The following is a 27,383-nucleotide window of genomic DNA, read 5'->3' on the forward strand; positions in this document are numbered from 1 at the left end:
CGTTGGCGTTTAAGCATTCAATGCTTTATTTATTGAAAATTACAAGACATTCTTCACAATACAAAATGATACAGAATACATACTGTATACCAAGTCCAGTATAAAAAAAAGAACATTACAAGCGTTACAAAGGTTTTCCATTCATTGTAAAATCTCGTCTTCATTAAAATATTTTTTGAAAGAGGAAAAGAGGACAACAAGGCACAGCCGGTACTATCTGAGAAGCATAGTGCATACATTACATACAATAACACACAAGTGAAACAGCCCGTTCCACATGTTAGTATAAATTGGGGAGGGGAGAGGGGACGGGGGACAAAAACATTTAAATGGATCAAGCTCTCTTCTCGGAGTGAGCGGCGAGTATTCTGCAGCGAGCTACACTTCACTGCTGTCCATCGGGGGACAGGGTCATGTGGAAATGTGCTGTGCTGTCTCACAAAGAGCCAGACGTCTCTCAGACATCGAGGCTTATGGCTTTGACCAAGTGCTTACAACCACTGGAATCTGAAGCAACTCGAGTGCAACAACAACAACAACAACAAAAAAGTGAGGTCACATATCGTCTCGAAGGACTTTTAAACATTTGAAGCTAATTTGGACAAACCGAACAAGAGAAGGCTGCCGACGGTAATGATGGCGAGAAGCTTTCGACAAGAGATGGAAGGAGATTGGGGAGGGAGGGAGGAGGGGAGAGGAGGGGAGGCTTGCAGACCCTGGATCAGGATTTGTGAGTGGTAGGGGACAGGAGCAGGGAGGAGGGTGTTCCTTCCAGGCTTGGCAGGGGGACAGGCATGTGTCCGTTGATTAGACTAGGGAACTGTGGAGAAAAGAGAAAGAGGCTGAGAGTTAGAGAGGAGGAGGGGAGGGAGGGAGGGAGGGAGGGAGGGAGGGAGGCTCTGTGAAAGCTGCTGCTTTCCGGTGAGGAACTGCAGCATTGTCACTGCGCTCCGCTTCCTGTTGTTTCATACATTGTGCCTCTTCCTTTCGTCTCTCTGTCCCTCTGTACCTCCGCACAACACAATACGTCAACAATAAGTGTGCACAAAGAACCTGCTATGATTTGCACCCATGTGGACAGGGGGCGGGGGGGTTGTTGCGATGTGTGTGTGTGTGTGTGTGTAGCTCTTGTGTGTGTTTCACAAATGAGGAGCAGCTCTCAAACCAGTCCACCCTGTTCAGACTGGCTCCCCTGGGTTCAAACAGGAAGTATTCACAGGATTTCCTCTCCCTCTCACCAGTGCTGAAACAGGACACCTCTGTCAGACCAGTTACTCACTCCACACACACTACTTTAACAACTGTTGGGTGTCTGCTAGACTGCAAATCCATAATGTTTGCTTTCTCCATATTTAAGTATACCTGTGTAGCCTTTAACTAAGCACCCGCTTGAGAAAAAGAGAGTGCAGTAAAAGGATAAAGAAGAGTCTTGAACCAATCAGTGAGTAGGTTTGGGTAAATGTGGATTCATGTCACCAGGACAGCGTTTCAACTTCCTGGTCGGCTTTTTAAAAACACTACCAGTAAAGCAATGAATACTCCTCTGAACACCCCTTCCATTCTAGTCTCCCTCTTTACTTTCATCTCTTTCTTCCCTTTCTAGCTTCACATCTCTGCTGGGTTCTCTCTCTCTCTCTCTCTCACCTGGAAAAGGGAGCTGTGTCCCTGCAGCCGGGCGGGGCTGAGCGGGGCCACGGGGCTCAGGCTGCTCCAGAAGTGGATCCCCGACAGGAGCGGACTGTGGGCCAGCAGCAACCCGGAGGGAGTCTAGGAGAGAGGACGAAGAGGAGAGAGAGAGAGAGGGAGAGAGGGAGAGAGAGAGACAGGAGGAGACATCAGGTCAGGGAAGCGTCTCTCTCTCTGACTTGCTTTGGTCACGTGAATCCCGGCCCAGACGCTAAATGAACATGTACTGGGGCGTTTGGAAAAACAAACTGACAGAGCGAGGAGGAAGTCTGTGGTTTCTCCCTAGAATACAGGGGAGAGGGAGGGGGGGTGATGGGGGTTGTTGATTGGAGGGGGGGATCCTCAAGCACCACAGGCCAACCGGAGAGAAAACATATGAAATCAATTTCTCCCTCCCTCTCCCTCCTCCCCTCTCTTTCCCCTGTGTCACCTCAGAGAAGTGAGCCAGTGTTGTGCAGGGACGCGGCCCCGGCTCTCCCCATTATTAATGGAATTATTGGAGCATATGGCATCACTTAGGGCCTCTTCCCCTCTCACAGGCCGGAGCAGCAGAAGATCTCACTCAATCTCTTTGTTTTCCCCTGATCTCACTTTTTTTTTTGCACCCTTTATAAACAAGACGGTGTGTGTGTGTGTGTGTGTGTGTGTGTGTGTGTGTGAGTGTGTGTGTGTGTGTGTGTGAGTGTGTGTGTGTGTGTGTTTCCGTCCTGCTTCACTGTGGACTCACTCTTAATGCGTTTGGTGCAGAGTTTAAGATTAGGGCCGATATCAAAACAAACTATTACTACAATCAATCCACCGTTGTTGACATTATTATTCTACACTTCTTCTGTCTTTGACCTCACAGGACCGCTGCCAGCTTACAGAGACGGGTTTGAAGGTTTCATCCCCAGAGCGAACACAGATAATAAGCTGTTAAATGTTCCTTCTTGAGGAGTTCTGTTGCGATGAAGAGTTCGGGCAACATTTCCACATTTACATCTCTAATTTAAGCGGGGAGGAAACGGCAGCTCCAGTGACGGCTTAAATAAATATAAGCTCCGTCTTTCCGCGCGGCGTGCCCAGTGCTGTCGGACGTCTGAACGCCCCGAGGTGCTGCCTGTCTGCTCTGGAGGACATGGACGCTGTCTTTGTGTCTCCACAGCGAGTCAGGACAGCGGCACAGAGGCAGCAGAGGCTCATGGCGGCCTGGAGTTATTCTCCCTCTGAGCTCTGATTGTTTATCTCTCACTACCACTCGGCGGTGGGGCTCGGAGCAGAGTGACATCATCCCTACTCCCTCAGTGACGTGGACAGAAGTTAGTTTGTATAAATGTGGGCACGGCTCACACACAACCTCCACTAAAACAATGACAGAGCAACCTTAAACAGAGAGTTATGAGTTTCTGATCCTCTGGAGCCTGAACTCTGGCTCACAGAGCTTTTGTTTACCTGTGCAGTGAAGAAGGCCGGAGTGAGCGAGCCGGACGGCAGCGCCGGGCTGTTGAGGGCGATGGAGCCGATGTCGCTACCTGAGAGCAGCATGGAGGGAGAGGAGATCTCCAGAGCTCTGGGCTTTTTGCTTTTGGGCGGGAGTCCATCTCCGTGGTTACTACTGTTACTACTGCTACTGCCGCTCCTCTTCTCGGGCGGCTGCAGGGCTCGCTCCCTGTGCCCGGAGGACAGGTTGAGGGGCTGGGAGCTCTGGTCCAAATCCTGGTCTTTGGCGGCGGGGCTCCAGCTTCGCCCGGCCTGGAGGACCTGGGCGTGAGGGGAGGAAGGGGAGCGGGGAAGAGGCGGGTGTTTGGGCAGCCTGGAGGAGGCGTAAGACTCGGAGTTGGCTGAGAGAGGAGAGGTCCTCTCGTTGGTGTTGGTGCCAAAGCGGATGACGGAGCGCGGCTCCTCCTGGCGCTCCCTCAGGGCCCGGAGGAGCTCGGGCTGGTTATGCAGGGAGCTGATGCTGAAGGAGGAGTACAGGCCCGAGCGGAGGTAGTCGTTCCTGCACGGCTGCGCTCCCAGAGCTGCTAGCGTCCTCCTCTGGGCCTCCTCTTCGGCGTCCTCCTCCTCCTCCTCCTCTACCTCCAGCTCGGGGGATTCTCCTTCCTGGAGCGGCAACCTGCCGGAAGCCAGACCCATCTCCACCGCCTGGGGGTCCATTTTCAGGATTTCCGGGAAGGAGACAAACTTATAGACAAACTTCTGACCGATCACCTTCTTGATGATGTTCTGTAAAAAAAGAGGACAACACAGTTTGAGACGGAACCACGAAGACAAACCCCAAACATTCATCACACCAAAGCCACTGCACACGGAAAACAACAGCTTTTGTTCGTGGCGCATCACAACCGGAGCTCTGCTGTGGGCTGGGGAGGAAAGAGGAAGTGGAAGTGTCTGTCAGAGGCTTAAAACAGTCAAACAGCATAAACATGTCCGGACAGTGTGCTTTCATAGAAACGTGTCCCTCCCTCCCCGTGGCCTCCTCGCCTCCGTGCAGGGGAGCAGGTGGCTGATGGGAGCTCTCACCTTGTCGTAGTAGTAGCGCAGGGCTCTGCTCAGCTTGTCGTAGTTCATGTTGGTCTTGTTCTTGCGCAGACCCCACAGCTTGGCCACTTCCTCCGACTTCAGCAGCTTGAACTCTCCGTCTGTGGACGTCCAGCAGATCAGGTGCTGGTGACTCTGATCCAACAGCAGCTGCAGCAGGAACTGCCACAGGGTGATGGCGCTGTCCATACCTGCAGCAGAACACACACACACACACGTAAACAACACCTGAGCGGAGTGTGTGAACCACAACAGAAGCTGCAGTTTCATCTCCATTCAAACTTTCCCTCCCTGATTTCTTTCCTGCACGCCGGCGTTATTAGGTTACCGAGTGAAAGGCGACTGGCCTACTTGAGCTGTAACATGTGGTGTAACCAAGAGCGGAGGGCGCCGATGAATGGAACAGTGTGCGTGTGTGTGTGTGTTATGTAGCAGCGGCAGCAGTGAGAAGAGAAGGAGGAACAACAGCTCAAGCCTGAAATATGCTGTGGTTCAACCTGGCCCTCTCTCCACAGGAAGCATGACGGGCCCAGGGTGGGTTAGAGTCCTTTAATACAGGAATGTGCAACCTAGCAGCTCCCCTTGCCTGCCTGCTACCAGCTCACACACTCCAGGAGAGGACAGGAGAGCAGCACACACACACGGCGGGTTCGATTCCTAACCGTGGATGCCACTGATTGATGATTTACGTAGAGAGAGAGGGAGAGAGAACTGAAGCCCATTTCCGACACAACCTCTCCCTGGAGTTGTCTAATCTGCCATGTGAACCCACCAAAACCAGGACAGGACTTCCTCCCATTCTTGTTTTGCAAGGACAAACGATGAGGAGAGGAGAGGAGAGGAGAGGAGAGGAGAGGAGGGATCCTGCAGAAGGAGGGAGCCTCTTCCCCTCTTTCCCCCCCAAAATCCTGCCACACTTCCCACCTAAACCCCCCTGGGAGGAGGTCAAAGGATCAAATCATTGTCCCCCTTCTCCTCTGCAGGGTGAAGCTCCCCGTGATTGACAGCTTCTACACTTGAGTCATCCCATAATAACCTTTGTAAGAGCATAGTAACTAACACATGAAGGTTTAACAAGCTCTTATAGAGGTTTTAAATATATAATAAAGCGAGAATAACCTTTTATACTGGCTGAGTCGCTCTAACATGCCGGTGTGGTTCGGTTCGGGTTCGGGTTCGTGTTCGTTGCTGATGTTCGGACTGAGACAGACGTGTGTTCGTGCGCACAAAGCCGTCCAGTGTGTCGACTGAACGGAAACTCCTTAATGAGATTATAGATGTGTGTGTGTGTGTGTGTGTGTGTGTGTGCAGACATTACTTAGCCATGACTAAATCTGCTCTCTTCCTGTTCACACACGGCGCAAATAAAAAAAATACGTCTCTAAACTCTAAACTCTCTCGGGGTTCTGCGCCTTTAGCGGCTCTGTGTCTTTGTTCTTCTCCCTCTCCCCTTTTTTTCCTCTTCTTGTATTGAAGTCTTAAGTCGACTTATGAACTCCATTCTTCTCACTTTTCTGACTCATTTTCAAGATGTTTCTCGCACCGGAAGGCGGCGGGTCTCCATGTCAGAGCCTTAAGATTCCGAAACTATACGAGCGTTAAAAACTGGAAAACACACAAGAACCGGAGACTTGAAGCGGAACCAGAACCTCTCCGCAGTTCTGTTATTATTCATACAGTTTAGCCGAGGCGACGTAAGCGAGTAAATAGACTTAGTTTCACCTTCTTAAGCGCCATTAAGTAACAAAGCTTAACTCTTCTTCGTGGGTAAAGGTTTGACGTTACCTGCGGTGTCTCTCTCGGTTCCGTCTTCGCCTCCGTGAAACTTTATGGCGAAGCTGCTGGGATTCCTTGTTTTTCCATGCTTAGTTCGGCTCGACACAGTTGTGCTGGAGTGAAATAAGATCCTAGGCTTTTTCTTTTTCAGAGCAGGAAGTTGGAGCAGGCAGACAGAGCCGGCTGACTTCCTCTCCCCGATGATTCCCCAGGCAGTTAGCCGTCTGTGTAAACACACTTTCCTCCTCCTCCTCCTCCCTCCTCTTCCTCTTCTTCTCTGCCAGCTAAAAGGCCTTACTACCGCTCCGAACCAGTACACACACTACACGCACACGCACACGCACACGAACCCTGCGGCCCAAGCACTGCCTCACTGACATCATCACTCCCGTGCAACCATGCTGCGTTCAAATACGCCTCGTTAGCCATATGCATCCATTTTTTTCAGTCCAGATGTTCTCGCCTGAATGGGGCCCAGACTGCGATTTATTGAGTCTCAGCCCAATTTATGCGCATAACTGAGGTGAATGTGCGCAATAACAGAGCGAGAAAACTTCAACCTAGCTATTTTTAAGTTGATTTGTCGCTGGTTCATGTTATAAGAGTCTTAGAAAAGTATACTTTTTTAAGACCCCCGCCCCCCGCCCCCCGAGATAAAAATCTGAATTCTGACTTCATTCTCAAAATCTTAAAGATCGTGGATGAGGGTTCTAGTGTTGGTTACACAGTTTATAAATTGTACAGATGTTGATGAAAAACGTGATTTACATTTTCATTTAGATTAATACATTTTGTGATCCAAGACATTAAAAAATCATGTTGGCGAGCAGCACCTCACATCCAGCTGAGTGAAAACCTGCTATGTTATCCTTTGGTTAATACACCCCAAATTGAAAAAATATATATTGGAATAGGACATATAGTGGAATGAATAATAGCTACAAGAAAAAAAGGACAGCGGAAGAAAATGCCAGTATGATTAAATGCGAACTCGCTCAATGATTGAAAATGGATGTTGTGAAACATTAAAACGGATAAGGATCATTTTTCCCGACCAACTATTTCAAGTATTTTCGTATCCTAACGGAACGTCGGACACAAGTCTGTCAAGTCTGATGTTCAGTCACAAGATGACGCTGTTGGAAAGGTAACGTATTCGGAAAAGGGAAAATGGGTTTATTATTTGGAATTCAATTGTCAGGAAGACAAAAAATTTTCCTGATCAAAGGAGAATGCAACTAACTTGGTTCAATCAATGAAACTGAGATGAGGCCAAAGAAAACCACGAGTTATTGGTTTTACACATAAGAAATAAAGGTGTTGTTATCTGAAACTGGGCAGCAATTGCAAACTCCATTGCTCAAAGTGGCACACAACTCTTGTAACCTCAGATGACATTGGACCTGATGACAATGTTTTTAATACCTCAAAACCTAAATCAAACCACAAATCCAGCTCTTTCTCATGCACATCTTCAATGTCCTCTGCTCACATTAAATCTCCGACTGATGCTCTGATGCTGATGGAACGTGCTGCCATGATCCTGTGCATTATGAAGTTTCCATCAGAGCACTGAGAGAGGTGTGGAAAGAGACTGATGACTTCAGAAAGACAGCTTGAGTGTTCTGGAGCAATACGCCAGAGGGCATCCAAGAGACTCTGGAATTTTGGTCGTTGAACTCAAAATTATTTCCAGTTAAAATGACGTCCAGCCAATCCAGCACAGCCATGGTTCATGGTTCCAGATGCTCCCCGCACAGCCCCCAAACCCAACTGTGTGTCTATGATAGAACAGTCTATGTCCATGTTGAAAAGATATATGCGTTGTGCGATTGTGAGTTGTCAGACTTAATGGATGAAATCATAAGAATCATTTATGTAACAATGGTATGTTTGTGATAAGGGGTTCAGTAATAAGAACTGACTGCGTGATGTTGTATGATTCACTGCCACAGCCCGAGACAATGTGATGCCCTGGGGGGATCTCATGCAGTACCATCCGCTTCTCTGATCCTTGTGAATGTTTGGTAGGGAGATCTGAACTGTCTTGGTTGGGGTGTGTCTGAGTCTAACAGTGATCCTGTTCTTGGTTTGGGTCTGTAGTGAGTGTGTGCTGGGTGTGTAATGATGTGTGTTGTATAATTTGTTTTGTGTATGTATTGGCACAATGCAGGACCTCTTGTCAGCTGGTTTAATAAATATGTCCTTATTATTTAACAATGTTTGGATTGCCTGTTGCTGTTGTTGTGTTAAATTTGGTTTGGGGATTATTTGACTATGAGGATTAGCACAGGTAATTCTGTTGTTGAGTCTGATAAGGTTATTGATTGGTTGTGAGATTTTCCTCTGAAGTGGTGGCAGAGTGTATGTTGGTGGTCATCCACATTGTCCAAGTAATCCAAATATTTCCAAATATCCAAATATTTATTTACATTTTTTGTTAGACGAGTGGATATCCGGCATAAGAAACCCTGTTTCTCGGAACTGAGGCAGGAATAAGTCAGACCATTCAGCAGCAGCTCCTCCTTTGGGCCAGAAAGCATAAAGTGTTTGGGCAGATTAAAAATGCTGGTGTGCGGGTCCTCTTGGCCCTGGCATTGTGCCATCACTCCAAGTTAAACTGCTGCAGCCAGTATTGTTAAAAGACTGCTGGCGCTGTTCTGTGGTCCAGTGGATGTGGTTAGTGCCATCCACACTGACACACAGTCTGTGGAGATCCTGTAAAGGGTTACTTTTTGAAAGGATGTATTGGTTAAGCATTTTCAGATGCTCGTGCTCTTCCTTGGGGAGGCAGTCTGAATAGTTCATAATTACAGTGTATATGGAGTCATTTGGGAATTTGATTTTGACTGTGCTCCAGAAACCCTGCAGCTGTTTTATGGCTGACTTGGTGGGGTGCTGCTCTCTGTTATTAATGCCTGCTGAGATGACAAGTTTCTGATTGCGTGAATGGGGGATGGATGTTGTAAAATTGAGTCTAAGAGGATGAACTTTGCTTCGGGATAATCAATCTGTAAGAAGTGCAGAATGTGGCTGAGGTTGGAGTATACCGGCTCTGTGATAGTTATGGATAGGGTTCCACCTAACGATTATTTTTTCATCGATTAATCTACAGATATATTTTCCGATTAGTCTATTAGTCGACAGATTTTTTTATTCAATTCAATTATTCAATTAATAAAACAAAAAAAAAATGATTTCCCCCAAATGATGATCAAACTTGTCTTATCAATATTCCAAAATGTTATTCAATGTTCTCCTTACAACAGACACATGTAACAAACAAAGTATGGACTGCTAACTGCTCTTTCATTTCCATAATAAATTATGATGTAATCGACAACTGTGATATCATTCACAACGACATCATAAACACCTGCGACAAAATGTATCCAAACTGTGTTCTAATTTATGTAATCCAATAATTCATGACAGAGTCATTAACAAAAATGACATCAATCATGATGATGACGTCATTAACAACTGTGCCATCATTTGCATTATTTGTTTCTCGCACTATAGTAGTAAAATATAAGGGAGGAGAGAATGTTAGCATATAGAAAGCTAATTAATAGCTGGTTACTGGTTGAGGCATATAGTGATTTATTGAAAGTAAAGAGATTTGTCAACAAAATGGTGGACTGCTTGGTTTGATTATTGGGAATATCTTATGGAAGTTTTTCTGGTTGACTGGTGGTCTGAATGACTGGTTGACTGTTAGTTACTGCATTGAATGAATGGTTGGCTGGCTTGTTGGCTGATTTAATAACTAAATGGCTGGCTTGGGCATAGACTGACTCACTGTTTGTTGTCTAAATTAATCACAGACTTACAGTAACTGATCGGATTACTGACTGGCATGTCTCTCTCCCTGACTGATTTTATCGTTACTGCATAATCACATAGGACACACAAACACAGACACGCACGCACGCACGCACGCACGCACGCACGCACGCACGCACGCACGCACGCACGCAGGCACGTAGGCACGCACGCACGCACGCACCATGTTTGTTATCCTTACAGAAAATGTCCCAACCACATGATCCAATGATGTCATGCTTGGCTGTGATTGGATAAGACCTGACTTCCTCCTCCCTCTGTCTCTCCATCACCATCTCTCTGCATCCCTCTTCCCTGCTTCCTTCTCTCTGTATCTCTAATTCACAACAGCCATCTCTGTTCTCCTCCTTCCTCTCTCTGCTGCTCTGTCTTCCCCTTCTGCTCTGCTTTGCTCTGAACCAATGATGATGCAGGGACAGGGAAGAAGGGGTGTGTCCAGAGGCTCAGCTCGTAGTTGATGGATGCTGAGGGAGACCGAGGCGGAAGAGAGGGAGCTGAGTGACGTGAGGGTGGAGGAAGCCTCAGCTGTGTGGCCGACGCTGGCTTAAGATAAGGGAGGAGAGGAGGAGGAGGGTGGCAGGACGCAAGTCACCTCTCGGAGGGGGATTATCCTGCCTTGCCATGGACAAATATCGACCCACCAGACCCACCAGAGCCGCCAGACCCACCAGACCCACCAGACCCACCACCCTGGCTCTATTCCCGCAGATGCCCCAAGCTGGCACCCAGGTAAGGCTGTGGTGGATTGGGAGGGGCCACTGTTTTTAAATGCTACATATACTGTTTGAATGGTGTAAACGATTCTAATCTACGAAATACTGGATGGATCCTGTATTTAGAATTTAATAATGATCTGTTAAGAGGTTTAATCTATGTGCGAGCGTGTGTGTGTGTGTGTGTGTTTGCTGGATGGATGCTCTCCTCACAGTGACACAGCATTAGTTCACCGTGTATCTGTTATATGTGTCAGTTTTCAAAATAGCGCAGCTCTAGCAATATTTTCTAGCACTTCTGTCAATGTCAAATCCAGTTTATTTGTATTGTCTAGTATCACAGACAATGTCTCACAGAGCTCTACAGGCCCACACACTCTTCTGTTCTGTTTTGGGTAATTGACATCATGAGCATTTAGCTATTACATGTATTGAATCTTATCTGATGTGTTCGCATGTGAGTGAGCAGATAGGGTTTCAGTGCCTTGTTTGAGGACACTTTTACAGGACAGTGGGGCTGTTGTGAAGACTGACTGTGATGCTTGTGTCTCTTGTTCCCCAGGCTGCTGTATAATCTCATTAAATAGATGGTAGCATGGTGGCTAGCGCTCGCTTTGCTTTACAACCAGAAGGTCCTTGATTCAAATCTCAAAGCCGCCCCTGAACCCAACAAAAACATACAATTCCTCCTGCCGTTGCCCTTGATCAAAGCACTGTGCTGAATCGTTCCTTGGTTGCTTTGACAGCCCTATGCTAGTCATAGTGATATGGGTTAAATGCAGAGAACACATTTTGTTGTACTTGTGACAATGACATACAAGGTTTCTTCTTCTTATACTTGGTTCAGTTGGGACAGGATCTTAAAGAAGAAGATGTGATGCTCGGTATAGTAGTATTAGCATGCTGGTTTATCCCTTTACCTGCATCTGATCACTGTGTTAGCTCGGATCAGGGAAAGTGGGTTAGTCCTCATCTGGATTCTCCATCAGCATAATTCTCTTAAACCACTTAACACAGGTTCATTTGAGATTTGATTACTATACAAAACAATAGATCATCTTTCCTGTCTCTTTCTGTTTGAAAGTACCTGTTGGAGATCTGCTGTGTCTCTGTTGAAATGTCCTTGGCAGACAAATCCAAACCTTATCTGTTCCGAGGGATCACCTAGGTCCTAGGAGCATGATGGTCCCAGAGTTTACAGACAACGAGTCAGATCTGCCATGCACTGTCAACAGCTGAACTCTAGTGGAGACATGGTTTGAAGTTGGATTGTGATTAATTCAGGATAATTGTTAATGAAATGATCTTTTCTTCTTGACAATTGCACTCGAATTTGCTTCCAAGTCGATCACATACATCAATATTCCCCTAATAGTGTTTTTGCCAACTTGCTGATGATGATAAATGGGATGCTGTTTTCAGGAAACACTGCCTTCTCTTTAATTGATTAGTAGACTGACCCGCTTTAAACATAAAGCTGACTGTCACCTTAAAAGGTCATCTGTTTCAATCTAGCTGGGACCTTTCTATGTGGAGCTTGCCAGTGTCCCTGTGGCTGTGTGGGTTTCCTCTAGGTGCTCCCGTTTACTCCCACAGTTCAAAGAACATGGAATTTAGGTGAATTGGAAACCTTATGTTGCCTGTAGGTGTGAATATCTCTACAGGTTAGACTTGAGATAGACCTGAAGGCCGCAGCATGGCAGGATGCTGGAGGGATTCTGGGAGCCGTGTGGGTCGACCCACTCAACGCTCTACCGGGGTGGGGAGCCTTCAGACAAAGAGACAGACAGCCCAGCAGCCAAGAGAACAGTCGATGGCCTGGCACTCAGACTGTGGTTGGCCCACAGACCAGAGGTTTGGTCAGAAGGAGCACAGGAGAGAGCAGGTACACCAAGTGACAGCTGGGACAGAATAGTAAGAGAAAGAAAGAATCAGCTGCTGTGCTCCATCCTCTGACTAGACTCAGACTGCCACTGGGCCAAGCTAAGGCTAAGCTAAACCTGTCTAAAGCTTAACTAAACTCAGGCCAGCTAATCACTCTCTGACACATCCTGTTCATCAGCTATTTAGTTATATTCAAGGGTAGCAAAAAAAGGTGCCTTTTCATCAAACAATTCAGTCTGCATTCATTACATTTCAAATAAATGATGCCCCAAGTGGCTTTTAATAGCATAGCAGAGGTAAGCAATCTGTATTTATTATGTGGATGTGCATAAACATTGGATGAAAAAGTAGTACAAATTAAATGGCTGCTCATAAGAGCGCCAAGGCTGAACACACTGATCAAACACTACTGTAGTAGGGGAGGCAGTGGCTCAGTGGGTAGTGCTTCCGCTTGGGAACCGGAGGATCGCCGGTTCGAGCCCCTGCCAAGGTGCCCTTGAGCAAGGCACCCTCAATTGCTCCCCCCTCTGCGAAGGGTGGTAATGTAATGTAAGTCGCTTTGGATAAAAGCGTCTGCCAAATGATCGTAATGTAATGTAGTGAGAGTCTTCCTCTCCATCCTAACTACTATGGAAACTACACACAGAAAGGTTTTGCTTGGGGTTTGAATCTTGGAGGCAACAGATCTGGACAAAGTTACATATTCCTGATTTGTTATTTTCACTGAGATCCCAATGTCACTGGGTCCTTTAAAATGTATCTCTCTTCCCTCTCTTCCCTATGTCACACACTTCCACACAGTTTAATTTAAAACAGTTCAGAGCTTTTTGATCCTTTGTAAGTTACACACATACACAAATACAAAGAACAACATATGGCCATCAGCTCTCTCTCACCATGAGTAACATATCTGGTGTATAGAGCTCTGGGTGTTTTCTTTCCTTTCCTTTCCATGCCATAAATAAATCGACATGAGAGCTCAACAACTCTACTGCAGCCAGAATTTTGGAATGGGAATATTATAGGCTAGAAAATGTTGGGAATCCTAACTTGTAGTTTCATTAAACTCTGCGCTTTGTGACAGTGTCTCATATCTCTGACTGATTGAAAGTTATAGTGTTAATATTAACAATATGTTGTCAGTCAGTGATGTTATTAGTAGAGTCTATAGGCTCATCAATAGACTGTACCTGCATACTGAAGTGATCATCATGATCACGTTACCCTGATCATGTTGCTCTCTCTCTCTCTCTCTCTCTCTCTCTCTCTCTCTCTCACTCTCTCTCTCTCTCTTGCTGCGTAACCATAGCAACAGAGCAGGGTGTGTGTTAGTGTGTGGCAGAGGGTGCAGATGCATGATGGGAGGTCAGCTTGTGAGTCAGCATGGTTCTGTTCAGCCTCGACTCACTTCCGGAATGATGCTCCATCCTCTTCCAAGCAATGACATCATCAGACAGAGACAAATATAATGGAGACTCATCTGCCTGTGTTTAATTATAGCAACAACGCCAGAGAAAGTGATAATAATGTGTATCTCCCTGTAGATTATGAAGTCTTTAATTTAGTGAATCCATTTTCCAGGTACAGGTTACATTTCTCACTCAATCAATGCTGGAGGTCTTCATTTGAAAATGTAATGAGCATATTTACACTTACAGCCACTTCCCCTCTTGGAACAATCCACTTGATCACATCTGAATACTGCAGTCGCACTTGGGTGGGACCAAAATAACCAGACTGAAACTAGTTTTGGGAGGTGGTCCTGGCCCGAGTGAACTCCAGTTCACTTGTGACTTGACGATGACCTGCACTGGTCCCAAACTAACTACAGGCTGAGCTATTGATTGAACTGGAGAGGGGGGCTGTCTGCACTTGATCATGCTGCAGGTTTTTAGATACTTGCCTTTTAATGACATCATTAAGCTCTACAACGAACAAACCCTTGGGCTTTGCTCGTTTATTTAAGTTAACATAGGCTAATAAAGTACCAAGTTACTCCTGAGGCATGGTACCCTGATGCCACACATTCCTGAGTCAGTGCTCTGTCACAGCCAATGCTGAACATATCATGCCTCAATGTTGGTGACTTTAATATAGCTTTATATATCCCTGATGATCTGTGTTATCTTGTCCCCTTGCATCGTAAATCATGGTCATGCCTTATTTTTGTTATTTTCTTAGGTAGGTCACCTCTCTTTTTTTGTAGAAACTAAATCAAATAAACACATATGAACATAACAAATATGAGATAAATACAAAACATTGTAACAGTTAAGAGTCCCTGAAACCAAAACCATCCCATGTTACAGTCCCTGACACAGGCTAGGGCCGCCTTAGGCATAATGTACATGCATATGTACTTCACTAACCACTTGAATTTGTTTTTATTGTGTAATACTTTCTATTCTTCCTTGTTATTTTTTTAATACTCTATCCCCGCTTATCCTGAGCACTCCCTGCCTCACGTTGCAGGGTTGCTGGAGGCTATCCCAGCTGTCATGAGGTGAGGGGCAGAGTACACCCTGAATAGTGTGCCAGCATCGTGGGCAAATGCAATTTAGAGTTTCCAGTTCACCTAAGCTGCATGTCTGGGGCAGCCTTGGGGTTTGCATGTCATGCAAACACAGAACAGAGAATTGAACACAGGACCTTCTTGCTGTGAGGCAAGAGAACTAGCCACCTTGTTTTCATTCATGTAATCAATTTGTCAGTGGCCACTGACATATGGTTTCCAGAAAAATCCCCTGGAATTGAGAAACTTTGGATAATCAAGTGATCCAATGAAGGAGCCCTCTCTCTCTCTCTCTCTCTCTTGCGCTTCCTTTTCTGTGTGTGCGTGTGTGTGTTTGTGTTTAACGCAGTCACATAATTTTGCTCTTAACAGTGATGCTCTGCCTTGTCACCTCTATCCAGGACTCCATAAACAATAACTCCTTAGGCAAGAAGGACAGCTGGAATGAATCCCACTCTTCCTCCCCACATGTAACAGGTATACTAGCCTGTGAAGGTTCATCTCAGTCATTCGGGTAGTCAGCCTTAAATTAAAATGTAATCACTGGACTGGAACGTTGATGGTGATACTGATTGAAATACTCTGGATAGTAATTTGGTACTTGATCGCCATGTAACGACGGCTCAAATTCCCAAAGAGCAGGGGCTATCCCTAATTAATATAGTTACTTACTAGTTACTGGAAAGATCATTACCTCCACTATCGTATCTATTGTCAGTACAAAGCTGCATTACAGTACAGGAACAACAACATTTTCTCAAAGCTGAAGTGAAGATATTCCGCCAAAGAGAATCATTTTTAATCTTGTATTGTCTGGAATTTGTATTTGATTACATAAATCTAATTTCAGTTCTGTTCAGAATCCTCTTGTATACTTCTGATTACCTAACACATAATCTGATTAACGTATTTGCTACAAATCACCAGATTTCCAATTAAAAGCAGAGGACAAAGTCCGGCACAGCACCCGACACCAAGCCCCCAAACAACCCCCAGCCCATGGGCCAGACAGCAGAGGCAACACACACAGTAAAACTGCAGACACGCGCACTCGGCTACGGGACAGACAGTCTGCTGCAGCTGTGAACACACACCCCACCAGCACACAGAGGAATCAACGGAGAGGAGTAGGAGCAGGAGGAAGAGGGGGAGGACGAGGAGCATCAGTAGCAATGAGAGAGAAGACTCTTGGGGAGTTCAGAGGGAGAGATGGACTAAGTGGAGGGAAGGAGGACAGAAGAGGGGGAAGGCTCTGCGACGAGTTCAGGGGGAAGGAGAAGGAGAAGGAGAAGGAGAAGGAGAAGGAGAAGGAGAGGAGCGGTTATCAGAAGTCCAGAGAGGCAAATGGACCGAAAAGTAGAGGAACGGATGGAAAGGGAAAAGTTGTTTCTCGCGGCAGTAACAGAGGAGGGGGAGTTAAGCCAAACAATACACACCAGGATGTCTATCTTCCTGCCATGGTGGTCCCACGCACACCTGTGGTACCTCGAAAACAGGACAGGACCAAAGACCCAGGTAATAAGCACTTAAAAGTTTTACTCACACCTCGATTATCTAGTTATCAACATTTTGAGAGAGGGTTAACATACTGAGTTTAGTGGTTGACATACTAAGAAAAATTTTCATTTAGAAATACATTAAACAATTAGAAAAGGGGTCAGATTCTATTTGAATTGTATCTTAACGTTGGGAGATATGTTTTCATTTGTTTTTGTCAATTTCTTCAAAAGTAACACCAACCTTAATGGAAAATATAAATACAAAATACATTGTTCCAAAACTTAAGGTAATTTTAATTGATCCCACCATCAACATTTCAAAAACATCAACATTGTATTCACTCAAACATTTCCATTTGCTCTCTTTAGTGCTGCCCTTCCCCATCTATATTTTCTATTCCTAGGTCAAAACCATGACAGAAACCAGGACCTTCCCCCCGTCCGATCCCAATCTAGCAGTGATACGTCGTCAAACAGAATGTCTCTCGGCTCAGACACAGAGGGTCCCCCACCAGTGGCCCTGCATCCAATCCTGCCTCAACCAATCATCCCTGACATCACAGAGGAAGAAGGAAAGGGAGATCCAACCCCGTCCACTAACAGCAACAGCGTTCAAACTTTCTGCCTTTGCTCAGATGAAAAAGGTAAGCTGGACAGTTCCAAGTCCAGTGTCCAAGAGGTAGATCCAACAGCAAGACTGGAAATAAAAGCTGAGCAGGATGGTTCCAGCTCTGTCACTCAGGGAAATCCTTTGCCCATGCAGACAGTATGTGTAACTGAAGTTACGGCAGGGTTCAATTATGATTCTGTGAAATACACTCTGGTAGTGGATGAAAATGATCAATTGGAGCTAGTCAGCCTGAAGGAATGCTTCCCCAGCTACAATAAGTGCAATGATGACAGTGACGCAGAGACAGTCTACCAGTCAGCCAATGAGGAAGAAGACCCAGAGTATGAGCAGGAGAGGAAGAGAAGAGAGGATCGGAAGAAGCAAGGTAATAAGGAAGATTCGGGAAAGGCTTGGACAGGTTTGTGTCTACAAAGCTATGTAGTGCAGGTAACACCTTTTTACTTCAGTTCTATTGGACTAAATCAAACTTACAGCATTAAGTACTCAAAATTACTTTTACTTTATGAACTTTGACTTTCTTGGTTCAGTTACTTTGCTACCAAGGTATCAAAGTCTTTCCAGTCAAAAGCCCTATTTAATGTACCTTCTTAATCTTTGTGCCATTTTGTATTGTACTATGTTTCTTTGTTATTACAAAATATTGTTCTTCGATTTTAATTGTAAACTTAGTGCACAGGTTAAAGAGGGCTCTTTGATTCTCAATGTAGAAATTATAGTTTGGTGTTAATTCTTTCTTGTTTTCTGCTCCTAGAAAGAAGGAAAGAAGAGGAAAAAAGAAGAAAAGAACTTTGGGAAGTGAAAAGGAGGCGGGGGGAATTGGTGAAGATAAGTAAGGAATCCAAAGTAAATGTAACCACGACCATGGAAGAAGAAGAAGACGAGTCTAACAAAGGAGGGGCTAGAGCACCTAGGACCAGGAAGTTCATCAATGTGTTTGTCAATGGCAGTAGCCATTACAGCACTACTGGTTAGTTTCCTGTTTTCAATGTTGAAGTTAAGTCTAATCACCTCTGATGAGTTTATTTTTATATAAACTCTACTGTACAAATTTCACAGTTTTATATTCTCGATATCCTTTATATTCTGCACACAGTAGCAACACAAAATACATTTGATATGATGCAATGCCACTAGTATGAACACCTAAAATAAGTGCCCAGAATTGCATATTTCCTTTCAGTGTCAGATCTCGCAAGACAAGCAACTAGTGATCAGGGATATGGTTTCAGATGAGGACAAACGAACAAGCAGGAAAATAAATAACTGGAACTAAAACAAGGAAACCAGGGAACTGCACAGGAAAACAGAAATGAAGAAAAGGAGTTAAGCGCATCTTGAGGTTGAGTAAAGGAAGAGTGAATACAAGTATAGCTTACTGTATATCCTTTATGTTTCAGGTGCTGCGTCATTCGGTGTGTTCTCCTGTGTTCTGGATGGAGTGGAGAGACAACAGAGTCACAGAGCTCGTCACAGGTTAGCGTAAATACATACACAAACCACCCATCAGATAATTGAATAAGATTTCTTCAGCTCTACGAGAGAAAGTGCGGATTAAGGTGGTCAGAAGTTACAAACAGTGAGTAAAACTGACATCCACCAATTTATTATAAGGTTCTGGGTAGGACTAAAGCCATGGTCAGATGGCTACTGAAGACAGAGACAGGATTCAGTTTGCTGTTAAGATCGGCGTTTGTTTTAGACTTCTTGGAATGTTTTCTTTGAATGTGCTGGAACAAACAGATAATGGTATTCAGATCAATATAGGCAAGGAAGTCATATTCAAACACAAATAAATAACCTCTTCAAACTCAACTATTATTCACAATTCACAATCACAATCAATAAAATTCCGGAGAAATAAACACATTTCAAGTAAATTTCAGTCAGTCCATTTTACTACAAACAAAGCAAAATACAAACAAATGCTTATAGATAATTAATTATACACGCTGATGTCATTGCAGGAGCAAGCATGTCAGGCTGAGGGAACTAGTGATCCACTGTTCAACAGTATTCAACAGTCTTCCACATTTATTTCATCCTTTACTGATCTGTCTACATATACAGTAGTATATTTGTGGAGCTTGATCTCTGTAGCAAAAGAAGAAGGGGACTACTCATGTTTCTCTATGGGTGAGAACATGCTGATCTGGAGCTCTGGCAAGAGGTTGAGTGAGTGAGGCAGTCAGATACCAATCATCAAGAAGCAACTGTGCTTCCTCTGTTTAAAGGCGGTGATCAGGCTGACCCAACCCATTACAGGCCCATCTCTGGCTTGCCTTGTGTGTCGAGGGTATTTGAAAAGCTTGTTAACAAACAGCTAACCAACATCTAGAAACACATGGTATACAACCTCGGGTGCAGTCTGGTTTTCGTTCTCGGTATGGCTGTGTTACTGCTACTTTAAATGCTTGCAATGATATTACATGACCATTAGATGCAAAACAACAGTGTGCTGCAATGTTAGTTGAACTTGCTAAAGCTTTTGACACTGTTGATCATCCCATCCTCATAAACAGACAGGGCAGTATGGGGATCACTAATTACTCACCTTCTTTGGATTTCTTACTGTCTCTCTCACCGGGTGCAACGAGTAAGGTTTGAAAATGTTTCCTCTCACTCTCTCCCAGTTACGAAGGGTGTCCCCCAAGGCTCCATACTTGGTCCCACGCTTTTCTCTAAATGTATCAATGATATTTCTCAGGCTGCTGGTAACTAATTTATTCACCTATATGGTGACGATATATATATCATATAAATATATAAAATATATATAAAATAAAGCAATATTGTCCAATGTCCCAGATCAGGTCACTTTCTATAAGTATGCGGGGATCTGGCTCGACAACATGCGTCATTTTCTCATCTTAAAGTTACAGTCTAAGGTAAAGACCAAACTTTGATTTCTTTATAGAAACTATTTTACCTTCACCTCTCTTATTGACCGAACTTATTAGAGAGGCACTCTATCCAAGCTTGACACCCTTTACAACTCTGCTATCCGGTTTGCCACAAATGCACCTATTGATTCACACCACTGCAATCTGTACACTTTGGTCAAATGGCCCTCCCTCCACACCCGTCATAACATTTACTGGTTTTCTCTCATTTACAAAACCCTTCCCGGTCTAACACCCGTCTACCTGCTACACCCACTGTCTGTTATACATAACACTCGGTCCTCACTCAATATCCAATTCAAAACTCAACCCAAAAACAACATCTCATTTGGTGTCCTCCTGTCTGGCTATCCTAGATATTCTCTCTGATTCATGCAACTGTTTTTCTATCATTTAAAATCTCCATTACACTCAAGGTCTTCATAGCTCCATCTCACTAGTTGACTGATATGTTGTTTGCCATTGTCTACTTTATGTACAGTTTATTTAGCTTTTATTGTTAAATTTAAGCTTTTACTGTGGCCATTCTCCCTGTGGGAGACCCAATGTCACATTGTGGAATATAAAAATCAAAAAGAAATTAAATTTTTATTTTCTACACAGAGACTTACTTGAACACAGGGTGTGCTTAACAGCAGTCTCAGAGGAAAGGACTTAGCTCTCCAGAATGTGATAATGGACAGTTATGTCCTTGCCAAAATAAAACCTTCAACTCATCTCCAACTGAACTACTTTCACCTTTTTCGTGCCAGGAAACTGAATTTATGACACTTTTGCAGACATTTTACCAATCAAAAATAACCAAGAGACAAAAGAGACTGTGATACCGGACAAAGTGATGTCATCAAATTGTTTGACACACAATTCCCCTTTCCTAATGCTGTCTCCAAAGAACACAATCTCGAAATCGGCAATTTTCCCAAATTCTTGAGGCTAATCTTAGTCCCTCATATGCTCAGTCCATGTTTGTAAAAATAGTTAAGAAGGATGTAAGCATCTTACAAAGCACATTATTATTCAGGAAATCATGCACAATTAATCTAACTTTGAAGTTTCTATGACCGCAATTGGCCAAAATATGATTGAACAAATTTATGAAAAGCCTACAATAGAGCAACACTGGCCCCTGTTAGAGATGTTTCACGTCATGTCATGTGCTCTTTCTGCACTGAATTAACACTTTGTATATTCCTTGTTATTTCTTATAATCCTAGTTTTTGTTACAATGAATTGTTTAGATGATTACAATTTCAACTGCATTGTAATATAGATCATATCATTATCATACATCCTATCATTAATTTAGATGTATAAAAGCCAAAGTCGTTGTTTACGGGAATGTTGCTTTTATGTCTCATGTCTGTATTCATGTTCATTCATTTCCTTCATTTGATTTAAACATTTCAATGGGTGAATGGTGAATTTTGGATATGAAGGATTCGAACATAGGGCGTTTCGCAACAGTTGTAAATTGAGTTTCGTCAGTGGTTGGCGTACACAATAACTATTTTTCATAGTTATTGTGTTGGATATTTCAATTTCCTGTAACTCAGAGCTTGAAGTAACGGCTCAAAGACCTTCTGATCTCAACTGCCTGATGCATAGAAATCCTGCCACTGGGATTTCCAACTGAGCCCTCTCAACCAACTCTGGATGTCAGACCAGTTTAGTTGTGAAGAATCCGCTGAAACCTATCTTCTGGTTTTGCCATCATCAACTGGTCAACATCGGGTCAACTGAGAGAGAGAGCTGCTGACACCCCTCCACTCTTCCAGCGTGGTGGTCAGGCAAGAACTTTCCAAGAACACAGGTTTTGATATCTCTGCATGAAAATTCCACCAAGAGTTGGTGTCACGTAGCTCAGATTGATAGGAAATTCAGACTGCTTGATAATTTCATAACTGCGTACAAATTGTTCAGATGAATTCCTTTCCATCATTCACCATTGCTCATTCATAATTTTAAACTGGCCTAAATCCCATTATATTTCATGTGTTGACTCTGCTACACCTTCATTTCATGATTGCAGTCATTACTTCATTCATTCAGGTGCGAGTCCATTTAGTTAGTAATAAACATTCATTTACTTGTAATGGTTTGTCTGTGTACATTTCTTTAAAGCAGAATACAAAGGGTCAATGTGACAGAGAGTTCACCAGTTCTGATATGAGATTGATTTGATTGAATTGTCTTATTGTCTTATTGTATTTCGATCCACAATGGCGGACACAGGCGAGAGGGGAGCGACCGCAAAGTAATTTTCAAGCGTAAGTTATTTCAACTACTGTAGAGTTGTGCAAAATGGTGAAATTTGTACATGAGCTCTATATATGCTAATTTTGACATTTTTGTACATCGATATTTTTAGTGGATTAGCATGTTAGCTAGTTGTGTTGCCTCGGCCCATTGTTTCTAATGGGTTGGGCTAGCTAGTGCTAGCGCTGCGTTAACACTAACATGGAAACAGGATTATTAAACTAATCTATCACAGCCATTACTGGCACTTATCTGTCAGGCAGTTCACTCATTTTTTTTGGTAAACATGAGTGTTCTCTTCACTTTTAGGGACAAACCTGCACTGGAAGCATTTAAGGATTTAAGCACCTGGCTCACCTGGAACCTAATTGTGGACATGGCAGCCATCAATAGCCCCAACAACACATTGGAAAACTCTGTGTCCCTTTATTTGTATTAATATATATTCATATTTCTGTAATGTCATGTGTTATATTATTAATTACCTCATTTCTGTTAAGCTTGTATGTCAAAGCACTTTTGTAAACAATTTTTTTTTGAAGGTGCGACACAAATACAGTTATTGTTATTATTTTTGGAATAAAACTTGCTACTTAAACTTAGGTGAATATCAATGGTTTCTTCTTTATAAAGTTTTATTGTAGATTATAATGAAATGCCCAGTGTTGACAAAGATATCAAATATATGCATCCCAAGGATGGAAATCCGTATAACATATCTGAAATAAATGACTTGTAAGTGAAATTAGGCATAGCTTAAAACTGTTACAGTAATGGAGTAATGGATTTGGTGATTTACAGTGAAATATCTGTAGCAACGAAGGGTGTCCCAATAAGCTGCCTACGTAGACAGCAAATATGCTGACTATGTAGGCAGCTGACTATGTAGACAGCATCATGCGAGTCTGCACACCTTGATTGACAATAATAATGGCAAAGTGAAGTTGGTGAAAATATCTGTCCCTGTGGTAAGTGTAAGTATGTGTAAAATTAATGAATTAAGGCTTGGTCTCCTCATATGAAGATAAGGCCCGAATGCAAATCAGGCCAACTGGGTCTTTTCTGTCTGCATGCTGCGTGATCTATCCCTATCTTTGTGTGGGTTTCCTCCCACATCCAATGACATCCAGCTTGGGTGAATTAGGAACTGGAAACTCAAAATTATTCGTAGATGCAAATGGGAGTGTGAGCATTGGATTGTGCATGTGTGTTTTCAGGTTTGTCCCTCGTCATGCTGATGAGCTGTGTCTAGAGAAGGATGACCCAGTGTTGATGATGAAGCAGTCAGAGGACCTGTGGTGTCTGGGTTACAACATGAGGACAGGAGCCACTGGCATTTTCCCTGCGTACTATGCTGTCATGGTGGCCAAAGATAGTATTAAAGGTAGACCCTGCATCCTTCCTTTCCCAAAAAGTACTTAGGTAGAATTTTGATGCCTTTTGTAACCATGACATATTGAACGTAACTGAAAAATAGGCTTTATGGATATTGGATGTTTGTAAGTACAAATGTTCATAAATCAGACATTCTTAACTTGAGCACTGTTTGCTATTTTTACATTTGTAAATCAGCTGTGTACATTTTACATTGTGATATTTATTTATTTCTGTGTTTTTCTTCTCTCATCACAGTGCAGAAAGACGGTTGGGTAGAATTGTTCGTGGTGCGTTTCTTGGGTTCAGTTCAGGTCCCCTCTCACAAAGGCAACGATGTGCTGTGTGCTGCCATGCAAAAGGTAAAAGATACAGTGAAGAACATAACTACATGAAGAACACTCAGTATGTTTACATGCACTTAAATATTCCTTATACTGCAAGGCGATACATTTTTTCTTTTAAAACGTCAGGTATACATAAATATGACGTTTTGAAGATATTACCCTGATGCTTCCTCAGATGTGTCTGCTGATTGACTGATGTGTTAGCAGGTAGCCTGTAGCAGGCGGCTAGCAGCTGAGCCACCTGCAGCCTGCAAGCTGGAAGTCAGTGTGAAGGGAGTGAAGATGAATGTTCAAGACCAGTGTCACTCTGCTACAAGGGTACGAGCAGGAAACCTTCCTTCCTTAAGTGACGCTCATACTGATGATGAAAGAAGAGCTTCTCAATCATGAGCAGTAGTAGCCTCAGCTTTATTGAATCAGTGTATACAATTGTTGGAATGTCAGAATCTACTTTTTTCAATCAAAAAATTAATAAAGAATGAATTACCTGCTATACTTTGGACTGCAATTTAAATCCAATTGAATTGTATTTTTCTTGCTGTCCCACTCAGGGGGACCAATGTTCCCATTTCTTCCAGCTGAAAAATATCTCATTCTGTGGATGTCATCCAAAACACAGAAGGTGAGTTAAACCACTCCTACATTAGTGTGTAGTGTGACTTTACAGACAGAAAAGACGGCAGGATTTACCACTGAAATACTGCATCTGTTTTAGGAAAAGAAAAGAAAAGATTGGTGTTTGACACTGATTATTGTTCTGCAGGTATTTTGGTTTCATCACCAAACATCCTGACCAACAGCGCTTTGCCTGTCATGTGATAATGTCAGAGACCCCATTATGTCGTCTGGCGGAGTCTGTAGGGTAAGACAACATTCACAGTCCAGCTACACACATTTCATTCCACTTGATACACATTGCAGTAAAATAAAATTGCATGGGACTGAGTAACAAAATAGAGTTTAAATGAATCCACACAACCTTTGAGTCTTACTAGTAGTGGGATTGTTAGGATCACAAATATCCTCAACTCATCTCCTGAATCGCTCATAATCAGGAGACCCACAAGCGCAGGAAGTTAACAGAAATGAGAGCAGAGAGGAGAACAACAAAATAAAACAGGAAACTAGATGTGACAGGATCATGACATGACTCTGTCTTTACCGTCTTTCTTCTCCTCTCCAACAGGAGGGCATTCCAGCAGCATTACAAAGAGCACATTGGCTACTCATGTCCCACTGAAGACATCTTCATTGAATAACACCGCTTCCATCTTCACCACAGTATGTACTGAATACTCAGTGTGGGTATTCAGGGTTGAGATATGAGTTCACACCAAAACTGTACCTGAGAAATTAGGGCCTCTTTGGCAAACTATGCATGCAGGGCGGTTTCCCCTAAACAATGTATTGTCTGCAGATAACCACAATTCCACTATTCCAGCATTCAGCTGTAGTAAGTCCTGCAAAAACGTGCTGGAAAACAATTTTTTCTGCCTGAAAATCATCTTCAAGCTTAATATACACGCACACGACAACACCATTATGTATGGCAGGAAAGTGTTAATTGTAGTTATACTTTAAATGAAGCAGTCATCTGTACAGATACCAAATGTAACCAAAATTACACTTCTGGAAGATTTATCACATGCCATCCATTGGAAACGGATGGACATGGACAGTAAAGGAATCTAGAGGACTGCTACAGGAATTGTAATTAAATATAACAGGAATATCTGATAGTGCATCAAATAACTGGTGTCACATTGATCTCTCTCTCTCTTTAACATGATTATATTTGTTCTTCACGGATATCATTCTCATTACATAATGGGTTACAAGGCAATTGTGATTTGAACTGCGATTATGGCAAACATCTAAACAGAGTGTGTGGGCGAAGATAAACTTTATATACACCAGATTTTACACTTAAAAGCAGTGTACACTTGACACACTCAAAAATCACAACTAACACACAATAGGATAAAAGTCATGTTGTCATATGTTATTTTTACATTTTTTATTTTATTTTATATTTTATTTGATCATGAAAACTTTGTTTGTTCACCATATCATAGGATCCCTTGAATGATGTGCTGTGCGGCCATGCTTCATCACTCCTCTCTGAGTGAATGTCAGCACTGTCATCAGCTGACCATTGACATAAGCATCCCAAATGTGCATTTCCTAGCCTGGTGTACATTCTCTCATAAGATGATTAAAGAATGGAATGTGTATCTCCAATGAACAAGGGAATTCTACCTAACACATCCACGTATACAGCGTCTTCTGCATGTTTGTCTTAATCATAGCACAGAGAAAGTTGCATTTGATGATCAAGGAATGGAATGTGTATCTTCAGTGAGCAGGGGAATCCTATCTATTCCATCCATGTATACAGTGTCTTCTGCATGTTTGCCTTAATCACAATACACACAGTGTCGCAGTATAGTGTGCTTGTAGCCATGCTAGCTGAGTTCACTCATACAGCACAACTCAGAATAGCATTCCTTCAGATCTTTTACACAATGGACTTAAATAGGAAATTTTAAATTCAGTCCCCCGAAAGCTCCAATCTAGAGCTGTGACCCAGGACTGAAAGCCTGGCCTGACAATCAAATGGATTCTTCAAACTCCTTGCATGATGGATTTTATTGTCTGAGGGGCATTCCCTTGGTAGACAAGCTTTTTTCCCCCTCTAGCCATACACTTTAAAGTTTCATACATATGCTTGGATGGACAGTGTCACCGTTACTACGATGTTCCATGCAGTAAAAACACTAGGAAGACAACTGCACCAGATTTCAATCACAAATACCAACTATTACTATTTTTGTATTTCAGTATCTGGCAGTGGTGTAAAGTAAAAATACTTTATCAGTACTAAAAACTGCACAATCTAACAATTTGACTTGACAATATGATTTGATAAGTAAAAGTACTCAAGTGTGTTTTTCCAGTTACAGGCTCCCATTCCAAACAGTAATATTAATGAGAGTGAGTGGAGCTGTACTACAAAGCCAGATTAATGGGATAGCCTGCTAACTTTAATCTTAAATCTGACTTGTCTATATCGTTTACTTGCCTCACTTCTGATCGTTGTGTGTCACCATGGTAACTTATGCTTCACAGCAAGCCTACTACTGAGCAGCTTATGTTCCGAGCTGTTGGGCTGAAATATAAAGCACAGCCTCAAGAACTTGAACATGTTCACAAACACTACAAGTCAAAAGCATAGGACAAAAAAAGAATGATGATGGCACAGCAAGTTACCATTTCAAATTATATTTTTGTGTTTGGTTCTTACCTGCTTTACTATGTGTTTCACGCTGCTGTTTAAGATAAGAATGATGCCTGATATCCAGGTATTGATCACAGGGAATATTGAATCAACAAGATACAATAATGACACTGAAGACAACTTGTATTTAGTGAATGAAAT

General features: G+C 43.2%; 2 protein-coding genes across 2 annotated transcripts; one reads left to right on the plus strand and one right to left on the minus strand.

Moving 5' to 3' along the window:
* Window positions 1–2: 2 nt before the first annotated feature.
* On the minus strand, window positions 3–6,404 carry LOC142992068 (ETS domain-containing protein Elk-3-like). The gene is made up of 5 exons (XM_076142356.1): window positions 5,992–6,404; window positions 4,189–4,397; window positions 3,118–3,891; window positions 1,645–1,767; window positions 3–820 (listed from the first exon to the last, which is right to left on the minus strand). The coding sequence occupies exons 2-5, from the start codon at window positions 4,393–4,395 to the stop codon at window positions 722–724; spliced, it is 1,203 nt and encodes a 400-aa protein (XP_075998471.1). The 5' UTR covers window positions 4,396–4,397; window positions 5,992–6,404; the 3' UTR covers window positions 3–721.
* Window positions 6,405–10,449: 4,045 nt separating this feature from the next.
* Window positions 10,450–25,203, plus strand: LOC142991881 (uncharacterized). The gene is made up of 12 exons (XM_076142050.1): window positions 10,450–10,557; window positions 15,339–15,432; window positions 15,865–16,452; window positions 16,841–17,431; window positions 17,819–18,034; window positions 18,465–18,540; window positions 23,441–23,607; window positions 23,856–23,959; window positions 24,152–24,262; window positions 24,496–24,566; window positions 24,708–24,806; window positions 25,131–25,203. The coding sequence occupies exons 1-12, from the start codon at window positions 10,450–10,452 to the stop codon at window positions 25,201–25,203; spliced, it is 2,298 nt and encodes a 765-aa protein (XP_075998165.1).
* The last annotated feature ends 2,180 nt before the right edge of the window (window positions 25,204–27,383 follow it).

This window comes from Genypterus blacodes, unplaced genomic scaffold, assembly GCF_046128005.1.
Source record: "Genypterus blacodes isolate CSIRO-AG114 ecotype Tasmania unplaced genomic scaffold, CSIRO-AGI_Gbla_v1 ptg000021l_1, whole genome shotgun sequence".
Lineage (NCBI taxonomy): Eukaryota > Metazoa > Chordata > Actinopteri > Ophidiiformes > Ophidiidae > Genypterus > Genypterus blacodes.